The 24,412-nt window shown below is 42.4% G+C and overlaps 1 protein-coding gene across 1 annotated transcript in view; it reads left to right on the top strand.

Annotated features, from left to right (window-relative positions):
* The window catches only part of Asap1 (ArfGAP with SH3 domain, ankyrin repeat and PH domain 1), a 301,757-nt gene that overhangs the window by 4,378 nt on the left and 272,967 nt on the right, over nucleotides 1–24,412 (top strand). Inside the window, exon 2 of the mRNA XM_033760856.1 lies at nucleotides 4,025–4,110. Within this exon, the coding sequence (XP_033616747.1) occupies nucleotides 4,025–4,110 (86 nt within the window). The remainder of the gene's footprint in view (nucleotides 1–4,024; nucleotides 4,111–24,412) is intronic.

Here is a 24,412-nt window from a genome sequence, read left to right as displayed (position 1 = left end):
CCCGGGTAAAAAAAAAAAAAAAAAAAATTACCCTAAACTGGTTCCAGAAGGAAATGGTCTTAATATTTGAACAATATTTAGGTGTTAACAATATTTAGGTGAATATTTAGGTGTTAAGAACATAAATGATTTTTATTTTATGACTTATAGTTTTCCTGATATCCTTGGATTACTTTCATAATTGGGAGGAAATAATCTGGGAAAAAAGTCAGTCTCAGAACATAAATGAGTCCTAACAGAGTGCTACCCCAGAGCAGTGTGGGAGAGATCCTCACACATGCTCAGTGCTGGCCTCATTTGAATGGGCTCAGAATTGAAGCACAGGTGTGAATTGACTTAGGTGTGGCAGTTCATCCAGCTTCTTCACACTCCATCTCTCCACAGGTTCACGCAGGGACAGTGGTGTAGGCCAGGCTGGGATTAGTGGCCTCATTTCACAAACAAGGAACCTGAGAGCCAAAGAGGAAGATGACACAGAGTTCATGGGCCCTGCTGGCACTGGAACAAGAGCCTGTTGACTTTTAGCCCAGTAGCCTTTCCACTTTACCTGGCAGCCTCTCTTCAAAGCCCAGTATTACGAAGGAATGGGACAAGGGTGGAGTTGCATCATGGGCCAGGCCCTCAGATAACAGACTCTGCAAAGACTTTTCATGCACAAGAATCCTGGCTTGGCATTTCTGAGTCAGACCCCCTGGGTCAGTATCTAGTTCTTCTACACACTGTCTTGGATATAGACTTTTATATCTTTGAGCCTTGATTTTTCTCACCTGTAAAACTGGCCTATTATCTGTCTTGCAGATATTTTGTGAGGGTCAATTTGATAATAATAAGGTAGATGGATCTTGTGCAAAAATAGCTCAGTCAGTTGTCATACTTTTGCCATTGTATGCATGGCTTTCCTGTTTTCTGACTTGTGTTCATACTCATTATCATGTATTATTATTCCTAGGTGTGTCAGTCAGTTTTTGCTGAGTACCAAGGATCTTAGAATTGCAATGGTTTGTTTAACAGTAAATATTTATTTTCATGGTCATGGCTATGGTTTGGCCTGGGTCAGGGTGGCTGGCTCCTGCTGGACTTGTAGTTGGGTCCAGATCTGCTGTGTGCATCTTCAGCCCAGGGTCCAGATTTAAACGCAACAACTGGTAGGAGCAAGAGACATGGCCCTCGCCTGGCACATCGTGGGACAGCAAGGGGAACAGACTAGGACGAGCACATTATCATTTCCATCCACACTCCTTTGGCTAAAGCAAGTCAGTAGTCCAGCCCAAAATCCAGTGAAGGAGGGAAATAAACTTAACTCACCATAGTGGGAAGCACTAAAAGTTACAGGACCAAGGGCAGAGATTTTTGACTCTGAATTGTGCTGGGAGTGAAGAATTGGGCGGGGAGGATCTAGGCTGCCACTCTGTCTGCCAATTGGCTGGGGTGAAGCAAGGAGAACAGAGGAAGAGCAAGCTGAGGAGGGGCCTGGGCACGGCAAGTCACACACCCCGTGCTTTTCAGAGACGTGCTCAGTAGAGTTGGGATCTGGAGGTCGATGTTTTAGGAATGTCATCCGAGATTTTTAAGGAGACCTCACACTTATCTTTAGGCTACTTCCAGACTGTCCTGCTTACTGCAGCTTTGTAGCAGGTTTCAGAGTCAGGAAGTCTTCCAACCTTGTTCTCCAGCATCACTTCGGCCATTCTGAAGCCAACACGTTTCCATTGGACCCCTTAGGATAAGTTTGTCTGTTCCTCGTCTCCTTTAAATATATGATTCCAGGTTCCAGAAGATTCAGTCAGTCCCCACTGGCATTTCAGTTGAAAGGAAGTGATCTGATCACTTGTCCAACAAATATTTATCATTGTTGTTGTATTTGGCCTCCCATGGTTGTTGGGGCTATTCCAATGATCAAGTCCAAACACAAGTCTTTGTATTCACATATCTTGTAATTTAATCAAGTCAACCGACAATAATCAGTGTTCACATTAATGAATATGCAGTCTCTGACTTACCATGGTTTGGCTTACTCTAGGATACTGAAAAAGTATACTAATATAACTGTTGTTTTTCACTCCAGTACAGTATCAAATAAACTACACTAGATATTCAATACTTACATAGTAGGCTTCGTAGGAAATATTTTGCCCAACTGTGGAGTAATGTAAGTGTGCTGAGCATGTTTAAGTTAGGCTCAGCTAAGCTACGATGTTCAGTATTAGGTATACTAAATGCATTTTTAAATTTAAAATATTTAACTTATAGTAGTGAACCCCAGACAGAACAAACCAGGACCACATCTGAGCTGAGGAATATCCATATAATTAAAATCCCAGACCAGTTCTACAAGTAGCAAAACAGTACTGGGAGGATGTCACGCTTGAGGAAGTACAGGAGTGAACCAGGCAAAGAGGGGGGAAGAAGCAGCTGCTGAGGCAGAGGGGACAGCGTGGGATGAGGACCTGTGGCTGAAGACTCACAGCTCATCCCAGCATCTCCGCCAACCTCAGTAGCTGCAGCAGTGAGCCTTGGGAACACGACAGAGCCAGAGAGGGGGAACAAGAGCAGAACCTCTTCTCTGATTTAGTTTTACCCTTGGTCACTAAGAAGCTCAGCTGGGGGTGAAAAGCTGGGAAATGACACAATCATATTTATGTTGTAAAAGTATCATTTTGCATATCGACCAGTTGTAAGATGTGAGTACTTGGATACAATTTTTTAAAAAACACTAATTTTGGCATTAGTGAGGCATTTAGGAATTTAGACATTGTGTATAAGTTTGATGCTATCAAGGCATTATGACCATTTTTGGGGGGGTGTGATGCTAATATTGCAGTTGTATTTTTATGAAAGACCTCATCTTAGAGAAACATACTGCAATACTGAAATGGTAAGATGATAAGATGGTAAGATGGTAAAATGATAAGATGTCTGGGATTTCCTGTAAAATTATAATGTGTCAGAGGGGAAGGAAGAGGGTAGAATGTGGATTGTGGGTTGCTGGTGGTTAGGTTGGGTTGATTATGGGTTGTGATTGGGCTGGGTGATAGGCACGTAGATTTTATGATGCTCTTGTCTGTTTTGTGTTTGTACAAAATTTGGGGAGGTGGGGAAGAAGGGAGAGAGGAGGATGAGAATGAGAATGAATATCACTTTGGGTCCGTCTTGGGAGACGGGGTAATGAGATGAACTAGGAGACAGTGGCCCAGGTGAGAATGGTGGTGGCGTGGTCCAGGCTATGACAGTGGAGAGGGACAGACAGGTTGAGAGTCTCTGGGAAGTAAGGTAGACATGACCTAGAGACAGACTGGATATAGGGATGGAGGAGATGGCAGAGCCAAAAGCTTCTGGCCCCAGGTGGATGTGCCAGTCTGAGCTAGGGATGCCTGGAGAGGGACTAAGCAGGTCCCTTGGTTCATGAGGTTTTCACGCCCCCCACCTTTCTTTCCCCTCCACTCTGCAAATGCTGAAGCTCTTCCCTTACATAACACCTTTTATCCCAGGCTCGCTGTGCTCTGTGCGTTCAGCAGTTAATTAAGCTTTGGTGTGCGTGCATTAATTAGAATCTTTCCCCAGTTCAAAGAGGCTGCTCTGAACCATGTACGTCCATGTATGGTTGCTTTCTCCTGGAGCTTGTTCCCTTTGCTGGGGCGGCACCTCTGCCTTCCAGTGAGCATGCAGTGCGGATATCTTGTCTGTTGCACCCACTTTAATTTCATGTTTAGGGGGCCTAGGTGTAGGGAAGTTAATGACTTGTAAATTGTTCTCCAACGTGGAGCTAGAAATAGAATACAAGAAGGATTCCTGAGCGTTTCCTTGCACAGAAATACAATGATGGAGATGTCAGCCCCACAGTGGGGACTGAGATGAGGATTTCTGGTCTCTCCATCCTTGTTTGCCTCCATCTGCTCCGTGGGGCCAGGCCATTCCTAACAAAGCACCAACCTCCGCACGAAGCCACACGCTGACCGGAGACAGCGTAGTCTGCCATGTCCCACCGAATGACCCTTGTCACCTTTTCTCCCTGTCCCCCATCCAGGTAATTTTCTGATGTTACGGCTGAGACATGAGATCTTCAGCCTCCAGGCTTTCCAGTTTTTCGTCCAGAGATTCGCTATGGAATCGGTGAGTGGCCTCCAGCCCCTGCTGTCTGGAAAACCCAGTCTGGGAAGTGCAGAGGAAGTGGGGTGGGGGTGAGACGCACGGTTTGCTGAAACACAAGTGTGGGAGTCTGGCAGTCCTCCTCGGCGTGAGCATTGTGGGTGATGGGTTTGCTGGCGTTTGTAAAGCTGTGGATGTCTCAAGAGGTTTCCTGTCACGTGACTTGGCCTTTGCCTTTACTGGAGGGAAAGTTGGTGGGGGTGGAGCCAGGGAGAAGCTGGGAACAGCAGCAGCAGTACCAGCATCAGTAGGTGTTATTTTATTTTATTTTTACATTCACTGTGGGAAGTTGGTACATCTATATAACACATCTCAGTTCGTCTTTATTCCCCTTCCTATACACCCCTCTTTTTTTCTTTTTTTCTTTTTTGCTTGCATCTGAATCATTGATTTTATTTTATAAGTTCTTATCAAGTTAATTATCAGAAACACAAATTGACAGGCCAAAAAACATATAAAACACAAATGACAATTATACTGAATCAAGGCACACTTGATCCATGCTGGATTACAATAACTTTCTTGTTGCTCTTTTTTTCCTATTATCTTTTATTTTGCACTTTATATATTGGATTTCCCATATAAGACAAATTGTGTGATAGTTAAGCTTGTTGTACGCCTGATTTACTTCATTTAATATGAAGGCCCTCAAGATGCACCCATTTTTCTTACAGATAACTTGAGTTTATCCTTTTTTATGACAGAGTAGTACCCCTTTGTGTATAAATATCATATTTTCTTTTTCCATTCATCTATTGATGAACATACAGACTGCTTCCAAGACTTAGCTGTTAAGAATCGTGCTGCTGTATTACTGTAGTAAGATGTCTTTAACTCTTCTGGGAAGACATCTAAAAGGGAAATAGCCGAGTCACATGATATTTTTAGTTTTTTTTTAGAAATCTCTACACTGATTTGTATAGTGGCTGTTCAAAGTTTGCACTCCCATCACTTACAATGAAGGGTCCCTTTTTCCCTATAGCCTCTCAGCATTTGTTTTTGTTTGGTTTTTTGAGGATGGTTGTTCTTTCTGGAGTGAGATGGAATCTCAGTGTTGTTATAATTTGCCTTTATTGAGTGGCCGGCAATGTTGAACATTATTTAATGTATTTAATTCGCTTTTGTACTTCTTCATCTTGAGAAGTGTCTTCTCATTTCAGATGCCCATTTTTTATTGGGCCTTTAAATTTCAAGGGGTCTAATTTTTTGGAGTTCTTTTTATATTCTGGATAGTAGTCCTTTGTCTGAGGAGTAGCTGGCAAAATTTTATTCCCATTCGGTAGGCTGTCTCTCACTCTGTTGGTGGTTTCCTTTGCTGGCAGAAGCTTTTTAATTAGATGTGACCCAATTTGGTGATTCTCGGTGCTATTTCTTGTTCAGCCAAGGTTCTTCTGCTCCGAAAGTCTTTGAGTTTTACCTATTTTATATTCCAACAGATTTAGGCTTTCTTTTTTAATATTTAGATACTTGATCCATTTTGATTTTAGTTTAGTGCATGGTGAGAAATATGGGTCTGGGTTTAATCCTTGGCATGTGGCTAGCCAGTTTCTCCAGCACATTTGTTAAATACTTTCCTCCAGGGAAAGTATTTGCTCCTTGTCAAAATTACAGTTGTTGAGTGTGACTAGAGTTGTTTCGGCATCCATGATTCTGTTCCATTGACCCACAGGTCTGTTTTTTGCCATTACCATGCTGTTTTTTTAATTACTGTAGATTTGTATTATAACTTGAAGTCCGGTATTGTGAGGTCTCCTGCTTTGCCCTTGTTGCCCAGAATTGCTTTTGCTAGTGTAGGGCTCATCTGGTTCCATATGAATTTTACAGTTGCTTTCTCTAGTTTTGAGAAGAATGTGGTTAGTATTTTGACTGGGATTGTGCTAAATCTGTGTAACAGTTTTGGAAGTATAGCCATTTTGAAGATACTGACTACGCCAATCCAGGAACAGGGATATCTTTCCATTTTCTTATTTTTCAATCTTTTTTCACTGTGCAATAGTTTTTATTGTAGAGGTCTTTTACATCCTTGGTTAGGTTAGTTACTAATAATTTCATTTTTCTGATGGTATTGTGAAAAGAATTGTTTCTCTAATTTCTCTCTCATTGGGTTTGTTATTAATGTAGAGGAACACTTGATTTCTTGAGTATAACTTTGTATTTTGCTGTGCTATTATTGAATTTGGTTGTTAACTCTAGGAGTCTTTTGGTGGAGATTTTTGGGTAGAGTATCATGCCATCAGCAAATAATTAATAATTTAACTTTATCTTTTCCTATCTATATCCTTTTAATTCTTTCTCTTGTCTAATTGCTCGGGCTAATGTTTTAAGAACTATATTAAACGGAGTAGGGATAGTGGACCTCTTTGTCTTGTTTCTGATTTTAGAGGAAAAGCTTTCAGCTTCTCACCATTTAGTAGTATGTTGGCTATTGGTGTGTGCTAGATGGCTTTTTGAAGATTGAGATAAAGACCTTCAATACCTGTTTTCTTTAGGGTTTCTATCAGGAACAGATATTGGATTTTGTCAAAGGCTTTTTCTGTGTCTACTGAGGATCATGTGATTTTTGTCCTCACTTGTGTTTATGTGGCTAATTACATTCATTGATTTGCATATGTTGAGCCATCCCTGCATCCCTGGAATGGATCTTACTACTGTATGATCTTTTTTTTTTTTTAGAGTAGAAGGCCAAATTTTAACCCTTTCCTAGGAATTTTTGTTTGCTTTTTTTTTTTTTTTTTTTTATTTTTTTTTTTTTTTTTTTTTATTTTTTTTTTTTTTTTTTTTTTTTATATAATTTGCTGCATTCTCTTTGCCAATGTCTTATTGGGGATTTTTAAAAGATCTATGTTCATTACAGAGATTGGCCTGTAGTTCTCTTTTTGATTGGGTCCTTTTCTGGTTTTGGAATCAGAATAAAGCTTGCCTACAGAAATGCCTTTGCTTCCCTTTCAGTTTCATTAAAGAGCTTGAGGAAAATTAGATTTTTACAGTTTTTGTAGAATTCAGCATTCTCCTGAGAATCCACTGAGACTTGGACTCTTCTTGTTGGTAGTTTTGTTTTTTGTTTTTTGTTTTCAATACTTCTTCAGTTTCATTGACTGCTATTGGATAATTCAAGATTTTTATATCTTCTTGGTTCAGCTTTGGTAGTTCATGTGTCTAGGAATCTACCCATTTTTCCCCTGAGTTTTCCATTTTATTAGGGTACAGTTTCTCAAAGTAGTTACCAACTATCTTCTGGATTTTGGAACAATCTGTTTTGATTTTTGTCTGTTATATTTTTAATTGTATGGGTTTGAGTCTTTTCTTATTTTGGTAAGGTTGGCTAAGGGTTTGTCTATTTTGTTTATTCTTTCAAAGAACCAACTCTTGAGTTCATTAGTTCTTTGTGTTTTTTAAAATCTCAATTTCATTAATATCTACCCTGATCTTATAATTCCCTTACTTGCACTAGCTTTGGATTTGGATTGTTCTTGTTTTTCTAGTACTTGGAAGTAGATTATTAGATTATTTATTTGAGCTCACTCTGTTTTTCTGATATAGGAATTCACCCATATAAATTTTCCTTTTAGAACTGCTTCTATTGTGTCTTGTGTTTTCCATTATGTCATACTGTCATTATCATTTGATTGCAAAAATTGTCTAATTTGTTCCTTAATTTAATTGTGACCCATTGATTATTCAAGAGAGTATCATTTAATTTCCTCTTGTTGCATAGTTTCTGTGGTTTCTTTTGCCATTGATTTCTACACTCCTATGCATGGGATAATTTCATTTCTTTTGCTTTTATTTAAGCATGATTTATGGGCTAATATTTGATCTATTTTAGAGAAAGTCCCATGTGCTGTTGTGAAGAATGTGTATTGTGTTGTTGTTGGATGAAACATTCTATAGATATCTATGAAGTCCATATGTTTGAAGGTTTGGTTCAACTCCGATATTTCTTTGTTGATTTTTTTGTCTAATTTAACTGTCTATTTGTGACAGTGGGTTACTAAGGTCCACCCTTGTAACTGCATTAGTATTTATATGATTTTTTCATGTCCATTAGTGTTTGTTTTATGCAGTTGAATATGCCATTATTTGGTGTATACATGTTTATAATTGTTTTCTCTTCCTGTTAAATTGTTCCTTTAACCAATATGTAGTGCCCTTTGTCTTCTGATCAGTTTTGGCTTGAAATATACTTTGTCTTAAACTAGGTTAGCTACTCCTATTTTTTTCAAGGTTCCTGTTGCATGGAATATTGTTTTCCATCTTTTGATTTTTAATCTGTGTGTGTTTTTTTTTAGTTAAATGTGTTTCTTGTATACTATATATTATTGTGGCTTTAAAAAAATCTATTCTGTCATTTTGTGTCTTTTGAGGAATTGAAGACATTCTCATTAAGAGTTATTACTGATGGGTATTGACTTATTCGTATCATTGCATTATTTTCCTGTTGCTGATTTCCATTTCTTTCCCCCCTTTTGCCTAGCTGCTCATGCTGCCAGGCATATTCAGTCTTTTTGACTTATTGACATTGTTGACTTCATTGTCTTTCTAGACTATCATTGAGAATTTTCTGTAATGTTGCTCTAGTGGTCATGAATTTCTTGTGGTGCTGCTTGCCATGCTTATTTCTCCATTAGTTTTTTTGTTTGCTTTTTTTTTGGTTTTTTTATCTTACTAAGTAGTTGAGACTGACCTGGAACTCACTATGTAGCCCAGGCTGTTCTCAAACTCACAGCAATCCTCCTGCCTCAGCCTCCTTAGTGCTGGGATTACAGGCATGTGCCACCACGCCCAGCTGTCCATCAATTTTGAAGGAAAATTTTGCAGATTCATAAGTCAGGGTTGGAAATTGGTACTTTTAGGGCTTGAAACACTTTTTTCCATGTCTCGTTGACCTTTAAGGTTTGTGTAGAGAAGTCTGCTGTAATTCTAGTGGGGTTCATGTCTACATGTGATTGGTTGCCTTTCTCTAAGCTTTCAAGATTTTGTCCCTGTGATGGAACTCTGGTACTTTGAGTATAATGTGTCTCTGCGAATTTCTCTTTTGGTCATGGCTATTTGAGGTTATATATGTCTTATCTGTATGTTTATTTCTTTCCCTGTATTGGGGAATTTTTTTGCCTTTATTTCTGTGAATAGGGTTTTTATGCCATTTGTGTTGTCTTCTGATTTTTCACTTATTCCATTTATTCTTAGTCTTCTTTGCGTCACCTAGCAGCTATCGGATCCATTTTTCACATTCTTTTGTTGTTTTAAGGTGTCTTTGAATAAATGGTCTTTGAAGGCATTGTTGTTTTCTAGTTTTGAAATTCTGCCCTCTCATTGGTTGCTTTTGCCCATCTTTCAATATAATTTTTAATTGCCTGGATTTCTGCTTGAAACCTTTTCATGGTCTTTAACTCTTTGCTAAACTGGCCATTTATATCATGCATTGTTTTCTTTAGCACATCTAACTTTTTATTAGTGTTTTCTGGAAGCTCCTGGATCATGTTTTATTACTTCCATTATCTGTTTAGTTGTATCTTTTATGATCCCACTGAGTACCTCTTTGATCTGTTTCCTAACTTCCTCTGTTATCCTTTTAAGTAATTCAGGTTTGTGGTTGTGCTATTCTGCCTCTTGGTGCCCACTGGATTGGCTTCAAGGAAATTGGGAGTTTCAGGATATATTTTGTAGCTTTGTCTTATCATGTTTCTATTGCTTTGTTTGTTTGTTTTGTGCTGAGTTTGTAGATGCTTATAGTGTGGACCCTTTATTAGTAGTATAGAGATATGTTTAGTTGCTTTTCAGTAATGTACTTTGGGCATGGCTAACTATAATATTTTGCCTCAGCTCCATGACCTGACAACCTTAGTTAATTTGGGAGGGGAGGATGTAATGTAGTTAGCCCAACAACCAAGTTCTCTGGGCATGTATCCTAGTATTATTAATGTCACAAAGGTAACCTGAGTATTAGCTTATAGAAAAATAGCAACAATTGTGTGATCCTGGTAATAACAAGCAAGTCAGCTACAGCAGTATCATCCAAGAGAAAATGGACATTAACATACTTTGAGAACCAATTATATACCACCCTTAAACTTAGTGAAGAAAGCTACAATTATGGTATAAATATTAAGATAACTCTAGGGCCAGGGATTTATCTCAGTGGTGCCACTGCCTGCCTAGAAAGTGCAAAGTCCTGAGTTCGATCCCCAATACCAAAAAAAAAAAAAAAAAGACAACCCAGGTATTGACTTACAGCTAATATGTTTTAAATGCAATAGCTATTTCTCCACTACTGGTAAAAATGAATTCAATAGTAATTTCATAGAGCTAGTAAGTATCAAAAGGTTAATAAGTCTTTATGGTTAACCTATTAAAGATACAGGGTGTGGGAATAGAGTATCACAAAAAGAAAAATTTGAAACCTTAAGCTATATGATATGAAAGGTATGAGAGAGAATTTGTAGAAAAGATTTTATTGTCGAGTAGGATGTTTATAGAATTAGGTAGGTTAAGAGAAAAAATGATGAGAAAAAGAAGATAGAAAAAAGGGAGAAAAATATATATTTGAAGCCAAAGTAATAGAGAAGAAAATTAAAGGGAAAAGGAGGAAAAATAAGGAAATTTTTAAAAAATACAAGAGGTAAGAACAAAGGAAGAAAGACAAAAGAAAATCCCAAACCTTAATAAATTGATGAAGAAGAAAGGAGGAAAGAAAGAAGAAAAAGAAAACAAAAAACTAACCTAAAACAACACAGAGAGAAATCAAGAAACAGAAACAAACAAACACAAAGTAAGAAAAAAACTCTGCGTGATTTCGAATATATGGTTTTCTTCCAAGATCTACAGTTTTGGCTCAGTGGCCCTGCTCATGCTGGGGGATAAAGAAGTGAATCAGACTCTAGGTCCATGCTGGATGTAAGCACCAGCAGACAGAAGAACTAGGAGGAGGTCGCCATTGCTGCAACTCTGAAATCCAGAGTAGTTCAGGCTGAGCATGGCCTCTGGCCATAGTTGTGGGGCCTATATCCCTACGTCGGTCCTCAGGGCATCTCTTTCCAGCCTTCACAGTTCCCTGACCACAGCTATCTTCTGTGGCTGTCTGTCACCCAGTCACAGTGGGAATGTAACACACAGAACCTTCAAGTTAAGCTGTCTTGTTCTTGACTGCGTCCTGCGTTCAAACAGTCTACACCATATGGCTTCTATCCAAGCAAGGGATATGGCTGGTGCTTAGTCTGGAGTCAAAGGACTCATGCAGGAGCTAAATCTCACTCTCTACTTCAGATCTCAGCACCTGCTGATCCATTCCACCATTGAGTTTCTCCCTGAAGATCTGGAGTCCCCCAATTTCCCTTTGTCTCTATAGATTGACTCTTCTTTCAGCAAGCCACAAGCTGGGAGCCAGGGAGAAAGTGCAGATTGTTTCTTCCCTTCTCTATGTTAAGTTCAGTCTTTTCAATTTTTCTGTAGGTTTTAATTTTCCTCTCAGTTCCTTTCTGGTTCCTAGGGATCTACTTCTGTCTTTTTTTCTTTTTCTTCCCGTCCCAAGTTGTTGTTTTCCAGTATATGGATTCTAAATCCCAAGAGGCTGAGTTTTTGTGCTTACTACTACACCATTTTTCCAGAAGTCTGGTAGGTTCTATTTTAACCAAATCCACTATGTACTAGGTTTTTTGGTTCCATTATTTTATTTATTTCAATCTAGCCAGCAGTCCTTCTGGGCATGAATTACTACATGTGTTTTACAGAGAAAGAACTTGCCCAGCTACATTTGAAGTCAGTTCTCCATGACCCTAGGACCCTCTGCCATTTTGCTCTTGGTCCTATTGCCACTTGGTAGGGGTACGAATTATCCTATTCTGCAGCTAGGCTGACTAAGGCCTGGTTTGGGGGTCTGTCATAGAGAGTCTGAGGGACATGACCTGAACAGATGGAGGTTTGCATTACAGAACAGGAAATTGGATTGGACAGGAAGGATCATGCAAAACTAGGTAGAGAAAACTCGTAGCGTCTGAGAATCTTAAAGTTGTCAGGGTGACCTGATGTGAGGACGGACTGTTACAGCAGGGATTTCCAAGAAGTCGGGTTGTTGTGAAGAAAGAGCAGATGCTAAAGGAAGTGGTTGAATCCTGGCCCTGGTACTGACTCACTATGGGATCTTGGGCAAGTCATTGACACCCTGTTTTTTGTCTCTTTTTTTGTGAAAAGTCAGTAATAAATATTTATGCTTTACAAATGCCTTCTAGAAGTTGCACCTACTGCTTCTGCTCATATCCTATTGCCAGAATATAGTTCTCTGGCTCTTCTTAGCTGCAAAAAAGGCCTAGGAAGTCTAATCTTTATTTTAGAAGACTGTGTTTACCAAATTGGGAATTGTTATCATAGAAGAAGAGGCAAACCGGTATTAGAACATTGGTTTTTCTTTGAGGTGCTAATAGAGAATCACCTGTGTAGCCATACTCCTGGCTCCAGTTATGTGACCTCAGAGAAGCTCCTTAACCTGCCTATGCCTCAACTTTCCCTGATTTATACAACTCTGTGAATTACACACTCAAAAGTGTCCTGTTGAGTGTTGAAGGAGTTAAGGCAGAGCACTTAGTTAAGTGCTACACAAGTGTTAGCCAGTATCACCTTTCCTCCTACTTATCACTCTACTCCTTCTTCCTCTCTCTCCCTGTGCTACCGTGATTCCAACTTACATCTAGTACTACTTCTACTGCTTCTCCTATCACTACTGCTTCTGTTAATTGCTTCTACTGTTAGTAATGTTTCTGCTACTATGATTATTACCCCTATTACCCTCACTTCTATTACACTACTACTTCTGTTGTCACTGCTATTTCAGTTACTGTTGCTTGCCATTACTGCTCTTACTAGTTACTACTTGTTTTTATCTCCATCGTTATTACTTCTATTACTACAGCCATGCTTACTTTTATTACCATTGCTGCTATTTCTACTATTACTATCCCGATTGCTGTGATCATGACTGCTACTTCTACAATTGCTAGTTCTCCTACAAGTTACTCCTGTTGGAGTGCTGCCAGTGCTCTTGCTACTACTTCTAATGTGCTACTGTTTCTACCATACCACTATTGTTCTTTAGTTTCTACTGGTAGCATGGTGTTATTTCCCTCTATTTGAAGGTCACAGAGGGGACTTTGGGGGCAGTGAGAATATAGTGGCCAGAAGGGAACATGAGGTGTAGGTATCTAAGGTTCTTCTGTTATTCTGTTTCCTGATCTGAGTGCTGCTGGTCTCTTGGGTGTAAAACTCTTTGAATGTTAAGACATAGTCAGTTTGATGTATTATCTTCATAAAAACATGCAGCTGGTTCATGGTGAACTATGGTGAAACCTACACCTGCTTGATTCGAAAGCCTGAACTCTGAACTGTAGCATAAGGCCTGCATCTTTATTTCTATTGATTATTCAGTACATTCATTCATCTAACACGCAATGATCAAGTGCATATTTCTTAAGTGCCAGGACCTGGGCCAGGGTGCTTGGGACACAAGAGTACACGCAGCAGACATGGCACTATCCTCATGGTGTTCTCTTGCTAGAGGAAAAGGTTAGTACCATACTGTTGAGCAGCCAGCAGGTTAGGCTCAGTGTGGCATGCCCTGGGGCACAGGAGAGCCCATCAACTGACCCAGCCATGTGGTCCCAGGGCCATCTGTACCCATGCCTTTGATGGGGGAAAAGTTCTCACCTCACTGGGTAAACAGAGTGCCTGTGGGCTCCATCAGGAGACACAGAGCAGTCTTCTCCCTCCAGAATTAAAGAAAGCTCAGCTTTTCTTAGATTTTTTTTTTTGGTCCCTATCACAGTTGTGAGCTCACCTGGCATTCCATAGAGCAGGTTAGTGCTGGGGGTGCAAGATGAGTAGAGGACAAAGGGAATCATGTGAGTGGGGATTTTGTGCACGTGTCCAAGGCACGTGTCCAGGACCCCTTGTTTCAGACTGTGCACCCTCGGTACAGGTGCCAAAAATCCCAGCACAGCTTAAGGCCAATGGAAGGAGGAGCGAGAGCTGTTTGCTTTTACACCCCAAATACTACCAGGAGGGCTGCGATACGGCAAATGGGAGGAAGTCTGAGCCAGTCGCAGAAGTCCGTAGGCCTCTTTTCCAGGGCTTTTCTTCAGGTGTACGATGACCTGGCCCAAGATTTAGACCCTTCTGCGCAAGCGTGTGGGAAACTGCTCTGGGGCCCCTCCCCCACCTTTCCCTGTGTGGATGCCCAGCTGCAGCCCGCATTGTGATGCAGCGGCAGCCTCAGCCCAAATTGAATTTCCCGGAGCCCAGCTGATGCCCCTTTCTGGCCCCGGGGCAGGGGTCAGGAATGCAGGCTGCATGTGGGTGGGAAACGTGTCCCTACAGCTGGACACAGCGCCTGACCTCTCAACTCTGCATTTCTAGCATAGTTGGAAGGGTTAGGAAGCCTTAGAATTTCTAGATGTAAAAGAAGACAAAGTAATGTGTTTTAGAAAAACAGTTGGAAAAACAGTTCCACTGTGAATAGCTTTCGATGTAATTGAAGCTGTTTAAAATTCAACTGGCTGCTTCATAGCTGTCGCCATTCCCCCGTTACATGCCTGTTTTGAAGGAAACAGAGTTGTGAAACTACAGGCATGATCTTATCTCCCTCCCTGCTCGGTTTCCTTCCCTCCTTTAGAAAGCCTGAAGCAGCTGCTGCATCCTGTGCAAAATCCTGAAAGTAAATGAGAAGGGCTCGCTGTGAAGCCTTTTGGGCCTACTGCTCACTCCTTTTAAACTCTGCCCTCATTCTGCAAATGCGTCTTCAGCTCCTAATCTGCTCGGGTTTCCAGTAGAGATGAAAGAAGTTGTTTCTCGCTGACACTGACGGAGCTCCACCCCACCACCACCCCCCGCCCCCAGTCCTGAGTCTGAACCCAGGGCCTTGTGCATGCCAGGCAAACACTGCCACAGGGCTTCACCTCCAGACCCTTTTTGCAGTTATTCTTTAAGTTGCTGAGTCAGCAAATATTTTCTGAGACCCACTGTGTGCTGGGGGCTGCACCAGCTGCTGGGACTCCGAGGACAGGGCACAGCTTCTTGGATGGAGCTGAAAGACTGGTGGTATTGTATGAGCTCCCTAGGGCTGGCCTAACAGTATGCCACAACTCTGTGGGTTGTTTTTTATTTTTTATTTTATTTATTTATTTAGTTTTTGGTTTTTTGAGACAGGGTCTCACTATGTAGTTGAGACTGAACTGGAATCCACTATGTAGCCCAGGCTGGTCTCGAGCTCACAGCGATCCTCCTGCCTCAGCCTCCCGAGTGTTGGGGTTACAGGTGTGCGCCACCACGCCCTGCTCACAACTCTGTGCTTTGAAACCATCTCAGAGGGCAGAAGTTTGCAAAGGTGTCTGTGGGATCCAGCTCTTTGAAGCCTAGGGGGGGCCAGCCCTTCCTTGTCTCTCACTAGCTTCTGGTATTACAGCAAGACTTAGTGGCTGCCAGCCACATTGCCTCTGTCTCTGCCCTTTGTCACATGGTCTTCTCTATTCTGTTTTCCTTTAAGGATACCAGTCATACTGAATTAAGGGACTGCCCTGCTCCCATATCACCTCATCTAATTTACATCTCACTTACATCTGCATAGATCCCATTTCTCAAATCGGGTTAACGTCCATAAGTACCACAGGGTAGGATGTCCATGTTTTTGTGGGGCGACAATGCCAACTCATTACAAGCTTATATAATGGTACTGCACGGGGGGTGGGGTCCTCAAGTATGTGTTATGTTGTCCTCTTCTTGCCACATTGTCTCTGCAGCCTAACAGCAAATCCCTGGAGAGCAGGGCCCCACATAACTTGGAGTGCTTCCAGGTTTCTAGACAGGAAGTGAGGCTGGAAGTAGTTTCCCTTGCACTATGCCTGCTGTGGTCCCAGGTCGGGCCTCTCTTTGCTTCTTGTTTCTTAGGCCAAGGGCTGAGGAAGTCACGGGGAAGGTGGACCTTGATGGGAAAGCTCCCTGGTGGTTAATCTGCCCACTCTCCTGGCTTCTCCCTGCTGGCAGTATGAGCTTGGGCACATTTCCTTGCCCCTCTGACTCTTCCTTAGAAGGCATGTTGAGGACCAGGCTGGAAAAGATATAGCACTGGAAAGGCACTTGCCTTGTATGCAGTGTTGAGTGTCTGATGGTGAAGTGTGCCAGGACGTTTGTCTCCAAGAGAGGTCGTTGGTGACTCTTACAGTACCTTCTCTTTGGCGAGGACCTGCGCTGTTCACCTGGTGTTTGTCCACCATTTTCCTAAAGTGTTTTAGCTGCATAGGAAACACCCTCTCCCAGAGACCCCCACTGCAGCACCATGTAATCAGCTGCAAGCAAGATAACAAACAGCCTGAGCTACAGTGAGCAATAATGTCTTAACAAGTTAGGGACAAAGAAGAAAAGACAAATTTGGGTAAAACAGTGGGAAGCAGTGCTGCCATTACAAAGAAGACCATGATGGCTTTTAAAAAAAGAAAAAGTTAAGAGAATGCTCATGATAAGAGGTAGTTTTATTTTTGAAGAAGTGGCTTACTTTCTCTAAGCCTGAGCTTCCTTAAATTGCGGGCAATGCTTGTGTCTTTCTTAGCCACACAAGTGTTCCGAGAATTAAGTGGAAAAGCACATGTTCAGCGCCTGACATGAAATAGGTGCTCCCTAAATGCTAATTGTTACTATTTATCGTCTACTCTAAATTATGTGCAGAATATTCATGGAATAAGATTGGAGTAAGTGACGTCAGTGAACGCGCACACTTCCCCTGTGGAATGTCTTGCTCAGGGGGACTTCCTCCTGTCACTGTGCAAATGTCACACAGGCTCCCGGATCAGATGAGAAGGGAGAGGCAGCCGAATGGAGCTGCAAATAAGTGCTGTAGCCTGGGAGCTCCCAGCTCAGGCTTCTCCTGACCAACTCTGTAGAAGTAAAGGTAGCCGAGCCCTGTCGGAAGAGGGGAAGGAAGAGGGAAGGATGGGTCAGGCTCATGAGCATCTCCCGTGCCTCCTTGTGCTGTTGCTGGCCTCCTGATCTCGGGTGCAGCGGATGAATTCACAACCATAGTTTCTCCAAAGCTATTTTATTAAATCCTTGAGGACTGGTATATTTTTTCTGACTGGTACTAGTGAATGCTTATTCTTTTTTAAAGACTTTCTTTCTCCCCTTTCTTTCTTCATTCCTTCCTTCCAATTAGTACAAGTGTTTATAGTACATAATCTTTACATTCCTTGTGTGGAATTGGTACATGTGGTAAAATACCGCCTTAACCACCTATAACTGTACAGTTCTAGAATACTAAGTGCATTCACATTATTGTGAAATCTTCCCACCACCCAGCTCAGAACTTTTTCTCTTGCAAAACTGAAAGTCTGGGGCTGGGTGTGTAACTCAGTGGTGGAGCACAGGCTTAGTATGCACGGAGCCCTGGGCTCATCCCAGCGCTGCTGCAAAGCACCTGCACTTTTCCATCCGTGAAACATTAATTCCAGCTCACGCCGCACCCTCACCAGGTAACCACATTTCTACTTTCTCTTTGTGAATTCTGGCTATGCGACAGCCCTCATCTAAATGGACAGGCCAGAATTGGTTCTTTCGTGACTCGTGAGCCTCACTTTGAACGGCATTTCCAAAATTCACCCATGTTGTCACAGTTTCCAAATTTCCTCTTCAAAGCCGCGTGTTTCTTCACAAGCCATGCTGTGTTTAGCTATCCATTGGTGCACACTTGGTTTGCTTGTGCCTTTTGGCTGTCATTAATAATGCTGCTGTGAATGTGGAGGTACAAATACCTGAGCCTTGCTTTTGCTTTTTGGGGGTAATGGCATTGCTGGATTGGATGGTAATTCCACATTTAATGTGTTGAGGCACTGTCCTTCTATTTTTCGAAGCAGCTGTACCAATTTGCATTCATTTCCACAAGCAATTGGCAAGGGTTCTTATTTTTCCATGTCTTTACCAATACTTCTTACTTTCTGTTTCTGTGATAATAACAGTTCTGAATGCTTTTAGCATCACATTTTGCTTTATTATTTGGGTCAATTAAGTAAACCCCGAGCATTTATATAAGTCCTACGGATGGAGAATGACAGACCTGAGAAACTGTTGCATGCTTCCTGCCTTTAGGGCACTTGGAGATATTAGGGAAGCTAGATAAGCAAATGGGTAATTTCAGTCCAATATGACAGGTATAATAATTTGTCCTTAGTAGTATCTTATTCTTAAATGCAGATGAAAATGATAGACATGTTGACTGAGTTTTGTGCCTTGGTGTGAAACACCTAAGGTACATTATTTAAGCAGCCTTAAGAGCCCTAGAATGTTTGGGCAGAAGGGATTTCGCAGCACTTCCCAATGGAACCTCCGTGATGATGGAAATGTTCTTTGTACCACTAGCCACATGTGGCTGTTGGACACTTAAAATGTGCCTTGAGCAATGGAGAAACTGAGTTTTAAAAATTTATTTAATTTTAACAAATTTGCATTTAACTTGAAATGGATCCTAAATAGTGACTTTACCAGTTCTCAAACTTGAATTGCACTTGAGGCCTCTGGAGAGTTTGAAAAGCAGATTCCCAGTCCCACACTGCAGTGCTTCTAGTTCTCTAGCTTCGTTGTGGAGTTAAGGAACCTGCTTTTTTTTTTGTACTGGGGATCAAATTCGGGACCTCCTCGTGCTTGGGAGGCATGCGGCAGAGCCACTGGGCTAAATTCCCGTCCCTAGGAATCTGCATTTTAACCAGGTGATTCTGATGCAGGTACAGCTTGAGAAATACCAAGTCTTGTGGTTTTCAGACTTTTGTATTCTCATAAGTCTTTCCTCATGCGAATACTTATGAGAAAGTCTGGCATAGCAAACAGACAGTAGAAGAGCTGTTCTGGTTTCTTAGAGGCCCGAAGTCAGAGCATTATACATGTGCTTTGACATGCCCTGCCAGAGGAGGGCCCGAGGTTTGTAGCAGTGAAATAGGGGATGTGACTCCCATCCTGCTAGATGTCAGACACGCTGAGTTCGTGTCCCCCAAATCCAAGAATGAATTCTAAGGAATGACAGAGGTTAAGAGTAGGAAAATTTTACTGGGAGAGAGAGCTCCTGAGAGACAGGTGGGATCCTGAAAATGGGTTGCTGCAGACCCCACTTCACAGAGGAAGTTTTATACAGCAAAATCATGAAGTGGGTCAAAATTATGATCAATCAGTAAGACTACAAGTATAGCCACTTAGGTAATATGTCCAGTGGGATACAGAGGAAGTTTTATACAGCAAAATCATGAAGTGGGTCAAAATTATGATCAATCAGTAAGACTACAAGTATAGCCACTTAGGTAATATGGATCCAGTGGGAAAGCGGGTCCCATAGCAGGAAGAACAAAACCTGTTTAGGAAGGGCTGCCTCAGGAGGTCCTGGTCACCCACCTGCATGACTGATGTCTCACTAGACTTCATTGGGCCAGGTGATACCAGTCATAGTATAATCTTCAGTTTCTTGCTCATCCCTTGGGGAAGCATGCAGGCCTGGTCATTCCGTCTGTCTTTATCTTGAGACCTTCAAGAGATACTCCTCCTGCCACGGTTGTAACAGGTTCTCATCCTCTGCACTGACTCCCTCAGGGGCCCAGTCCCGTCTGACAGCCTAGAATATGTCCGCCTAACTTTGCTGTCTGTAATAGTAATACCACTCATGCAGTCTTGATCTAGCATCACTCATCACGGTCTTAAATCCCACAAAATGAGTTTGTTTTTTAGTCGCGGAACTTATGTGCCATATAACAATGTTCCTGTCAATCATGAACTATATATACATTATGGTGGCCTCATAAAGAGCTGGAAAATCCGTATTGCATCACAGTGCAATGCATTGCTTGTGTTTGTGATGCTGGTATAAATAAACTCATTGCACAGCCAGCCATCTAAAAGGGTGGCACTTACAGTGATGTACAGAACTTACATTATACTTGATGGTGATAATAAATATATTACTTGTTTATGTATTTACTATACTTTTTTTTTGTTCATTTTGATTTGGTTTTTTGAGACAGCATCTCATAATGTGGTTCAAGCTGGCCTTGAATTCATTGTGTAGCCAAGGCTGGCCTCAAACTTGTCATGTTTTATGCCTCGGCCTTCCAGAGGCTGGGATCACAGTGCCACCACACCCAGCAACATGTTTAATATATTCTTATTGTTATTTATGAGTGTCCTCTCACTTATGGAAGTTTTCCTGTAAGGCAGTATGCCTGTTACACCTGTAGCAGCTTCATACATCTCGTTTCTGCACCTCTTGACTGTGTCAGGTATCCAGTGGTTATTGACCTACGCCATCTAGTTTTGAGTACACTCTGTAATGTTTGCACCACAATGAAAGTCCCTAACAGAACATTTCGCAGAAACATCCCTGTTGTTAAGCCATGCACAGCTGTCCAAGGATGCCAGCACTAATTCAAAAGCAGTGATTACCTGTGGAAATGCAAGTTGAAACAGAGGCACAATTAGTGTGTTAGTCAGCCTCTTTTGCTCTTACACTGGACATTCACCAGCCATCTTGGCATCACATCTTTTCAGCAGAGCTGTAATTAAGGGCACAGACTGTCTGACCTGGGTGTGAATGCTGGCTCTTCCCCAAGAAAGTGACTCCAGGCAAACTTCCTCATCTGTAAAATGGGCACAACACTAGCCCCTACCTGAGACAATACATGTGAAAGCTGGCATTTGGTACTTACCATTACTCATCACGGCAGAAACAGAACCAACAGTAACAGGTAACGCTGATCTGGCCATTCTCTCTTCTCTAGTACTTGCTACTTATAAACTTGTTTAATCCCTACCACAGCCCTGTGAGTAGACAGAGTTGCTATGTCCATGATAAAGATAAGGTGCAGCTCATGGAGATCTGGAAAATTGTTTAAGCCTCCTTGCTCGTAAATGGTAGAAAGGGAACTCACTTTGGGGCAGTCTGGCCCTACAGCCTGCAGCAAGGACTGGTACTGTTACCGCTCCAGGCTCTGAGGAAGGCCTTTTGGGATGACACCCACTGCCAGTCCTCCTCCCCTCACTGTGGCTCTGTCTTTAAATCACAAAGCTTAGGAATTAATCTACAAGTCAACTCAGCTTTCCGGAAGCATCTGACTCAGCTGCCTTCTCCCTCTTTCTAAAAACACTGTTTTTTAGGGGTTCCCAAAGGCTCAACCCTTCTGGCTTTCTTCTTGTGACTTTTCCCTCTTTCTTGGTCTCTCTCAGTAGAGCACACCTTGCTCCAGCCAAACTGGACATGTTTTTGAAGATCCTGTATCTGTGTACTGATGACTTTCAAATCATGTTCCCAGTGGAATCTGTCCTCTTGAGTTCCAGACCTGATATCTCAGATGCCAAGTTTGTGTCAACCTGAAGTTAATCACCTTGAAGCCAATACAGTTTGAACATCCCTAATGCCAAACTGTGAAATCCAAAATGCCCCAAGTCAGAAATGTTATGAGCATCAACACGATGCTGTAAGTGGAAAATTTCACACAATAAAACTTTTGCTTTATGTACAAAATAAAATATGTGAAATTACCTCCTGGCTATGTGTACAAGGTATCCATGAAATGTAATGAATTTCATATCTCGACTTGAGTCCTAGCTCCAAAATATCTCGTATGCATATGCAAATATCCCAAAATACAAGACAATCTGAAATTCCAAACGCATCTCATCTGAAGCATTTAAAATACTCATCCTGCATGTTCAACATGGTTTGTCCTTCCTACCCCCACCCCCTCTGCGTGATGCTGTGCTGTACGCCTGCTCTTAAACCCATCAGAGGCCCCAACATGGATCCATTTTCCTTAGAACAAAATTAAGATTTCTTACCATAGCTGCCAAAGCCCCCCAGGATCCTGCCCCTGCCTGCCTCTGCAAACTTGGCTGCCCTGACCGGTTCCTCCATTCCCTTTGACACTGTCCGCCTCGGGACTTTGCCTCGTGTTGCTCTATGCCGCTAGAGCTCCTGTCATCAAGATGCCGGTGGCCTATCTGCCGACATGACTACTCTGGCACTTGGTCCAGGGGCCTGCATGCAGTAATGTTCAGTGAATATGCCTTGTTGTTGAAGCCGAATAAGTGGTCCCCACTAAATTAGTCGTAATCATAAAATGCCAGTTCCATTCTTTGTGGAACCCTTTCACAGGTGAGGCAGTCCTCATACGTGTATACAAGTGGTTTGAAGATTGGATGGGACTGTGCTTTTATATGGACTTGGTCTCTGTTTTCACACTGCTCCCTGCTGGGTCTTCTAAACTGTCAGGACTTAACAAGATACTCTTAGGGAAAACAGCAGCCTCAGATACCCAACCCATAATAAGTTTGATTGGATTTAGGTTTAAAATTGAAAGGATGAGCTAATGCATTTTACAGGTTTGATTATAGAACAACTTTCTCTGTTGAAATTTCAAAGGGAGTGAAGTGTGGAATACTTTGTGTGCTCCTGAAGGGGTTCTCTGCGAATGTTTGGGGTTTGGTGTTCATAAGCAGCTTCTCAGATTTTCCTGAGGATCGATAACCCCAGCCACAACGATGTCACCCCTAAAGTAAGATGTGCCTGCTGGGCTCAGCCACAAAACTGAAAACGGAAGTTTACAAAGCTTGTGCAGACGGGTCATTAGAACTGGCTGCAGTGAGGCAGCCTGTCCTGTCCTGGCTCTTCATTCCTTCTGCTTTTCATGAGCAGCAAGATAATTGACTGTTAGACTGGAACTACAGCCCGTGGCTGAGGTGAGTCTGATCCTAGCTGCTTCTGTAGGGTGAGGTGCAGTTATCTGAAGTTCTCAAAAGGTAGAAGTGGAGTTTGTACCTCTCCAGCTATGAGTGGGGTTGTGTGTTTTCTAGGCACCACCAGTGTTCAGTTCAGTGGGTGTCCTTGGCTGTGGTGGCCTAGGCTGCTGTCTGAATCCCTGCATGTCCCACCCCATTCTCTGCAGGACAGTATCCAGGTCAGGGCAAGCAGAGGCTCAGCTCTGTGGGTTAGGTTTTGAGGGAACATGTGACCTGTATGTGTCAGCATAGTTTTAGTTTTGAGTGATGAAAACCCAACTCAGCTTAAGCAATGAAGGGAATTACTTACTCACATAAGAGAGGTCCAGGGTAAAACCTGTCCCTCAGAAAAGATTGAATTCAAAGGTTTGTTTTCTTCTTCTCTCTGTGTTACCACTGTCCCTCTCTTCCCCCTCATCTCTGAGTCGTGCTTTCCTCTTTGTGGCTTTATTCTCAGGTTCCCCATCATGAGTTTCAGAAGCACCAGTCTTTTCCCAGAACTAAAAGTTTGGCAACCCCAGTAGACAGAGAGCTTTGCTTCCTGGAACTTCTCAGAAACTTTCTGTGTCAGTTCCATTGGTCCAACTTGTGTCAGATGCTCAGCCCTCTACCAATCAGTGTGGACTGGGCAAGATGGAATATTCTGATAGGATTAGCCATGTCACCTGACCAGCCCAAGAGTTTGGAGACAGGTTGAAGGTGAACCACGTAGGAACCAAAGGAAGGGGTAGTCTTCCAGATGGGAACTCCAAATGTACTCAACAGAAGAAAGGGTATTGGGTGCTGGCGAGGCAAAAACACAAATGCCCAAGTTGAAAGCAGCTCCATCAGTGGAGTCTCTGTTTTGCTCTGGCTCCTTTGAATGGCCTTCAGCTATCCTTCCATCAGCAACATGCATGTCCTTCTGTAAAATCGATCCAGGCCTTGCTCGTGTGTGGTAAGAGGTCACAGATGTTTCCCATCCTTACTTGTAGCTCCATTGTTCAGATCATGTCATTGGATCAGAGACAGAAGTTGGCCCTAACTTTGACCACAGCCTCCTCTGAAACATGGGTCTGTGTCTTTGCCCCCTCATGTCTGGCATCCTGTCCACGACAGCAGCCCTGGCCTGGCAGGCAGGAGTGTGGTGCAGTGAGCAGTTGATCGAGGGCAGGTGGAAGCTGGTTGCGGAGAGGCAAGGGCCCCAGGGCAGTCATTTTGAGCACAGAGCCTTCCTGTGGATCCTCATCCTCCAAGAACTACAAACCCAGTACCTACAGCCTGATGTGCCCCTGCATCAGGGCGTCTCCACCATGCACCTCCGCTGCTGGTCTACATTTCAGCCAGGTTAGCACTGTGGGCCAGGCCCTTCCTGGATGCTGCCCAGGGGCAGGACATACCAATGGCCACCTTCCCTGCTCTGTGCACCACCACTGAGCCTCACACAACTCCTCACGGTGTGTGTGTGTGACAGCATCCTGCATTTTTTTTTTTTTTTTTTTTTTTTTTT

The sequence above is a fragment of the Fukomys damarensis genome, unplaced genomic scaffold (assembly GCF_012274545.1).
Source record: "Fukomys damarensis isolate Sample0158 unplaced genomic scaffold, DMR_v1.0_HiC HiC_scaffold_5, whole genome shotgun sequence".
In the NCBI taxonomy this organism is placed as follows: domain Eukaryota; kingdom Metazoa; phylum Chordata; class Mammalia; order Rodentia; family Bathyergidae; genus Fukomys; species Fukomys damarensis.
Note: the sequence above shows the minus strand (reverse complement) of the source record. Positions and strands in the feature narration are given on the sequence as shown.